Consider the following 849-nt stretch of genomic DNA (forward strand, 5'->3'; position numbering starts at 1 on the left):
TATAATGGCCAAGTAAGTCTGTCTGAATGTGAATGACTAAAGCAGCAGTGCTTGAAAGGGTATAAAATTAATAGGTGAAATTAATAAATGTAACTTTTTCAAAAGGTTTTTTACCATCCAAGCAATCTAATAGATAAAATATGCTGTTAGCATGCTAAATAAAGGGACAGTTCATCCAGAAATGAAATTTCTGTCGTCATTTACTCACCCTCAGCACAGTATAGTTAATGAGGCTGTGCTTTAACCTGAACAAAAAAGGCTGGAGATGTAGGAGTTAGTTTACCATTAGGAGGTAGCCACTGGCGATACGGATCACACTGACATCAGAGAAGGACTTAAGGATGTCTTCCAGGGTGGTGGTGGTGAACGTGAGAACTTTCTGAGACGAATTTACTGACACACTCTGCTGGACAGCCTGGACAGGACAAACAGGACGGAAGAAAGAGGTAAAAAATGTTGTTTAGCTTTAAATCATTTTCTATCATTTTCTCACTGCTCATCTTTTCTTTGTTTTGTATTTTCCCTCAGGCCAATGAAACTAATTAAATAACGTGGAAATAACACAGTCCCACAAATGTTTCAGCAGCACAATTATCCAAGAAATGAATATCGCAGCCCCACCGCCCTAAAACCACACACACTCACATCCACAAATGCACACATGTTCAGCCCTGCACACACACGCACCAGAAGGAAACCCTATGCCAAGCGGAGGTCAGGGCTGACAAAACAGAGACCAGATGATGTCACACACAAGCCACCAATGGGACGGCAGCTGTGAAAGAGATTGTGTGCTGAGCGGGTTAATGTGTTCCAGACGGTCCTGTTAAACACGCACACACACACACA

At 42.0% G+C, this 849-nt stretch overlaps 1 protein-coding gene across 1 annotated transcript in view; it reads right to left on the reverse strand.

Annotated features, from left to right (window-relative positions):
- Positions 1–274: 274 nt before the first annotated feature.
- Positions 275–849, reverse strand: part of LOC107577223 (protein patched homolog 1-like) — a 9,372-nt gene continuing 8,797 nt past the window's right edge. Inside the window, exon 6 of the mRNA XM_016263323.1 lies at positions 275–415. Coding sequence (XP_016118809.1) covers positions 275–415 — 141 coding nt within the window. The remainder of the gene's footprint in view (positions 416–849) is intronic.

The sequence above is a fragment of the Sinocyclocheilus grahami genome, unplaced genomic scaffold, assembly GCF_001515645.1.
Source record: "Sinocyclocheilus grahami isolate Dianchi unplaced genomic scaffold, SAMN03320097.WGS_v1.1 scaffold5461.1, whole genome shotgun sequence".
NCBI lineage: Eukaryota > Metazoa > Chordata > Actinopteri > Cypriniformes > Cyprinidae > Sinocyclocheilus > Sinocyclocheilus grahami.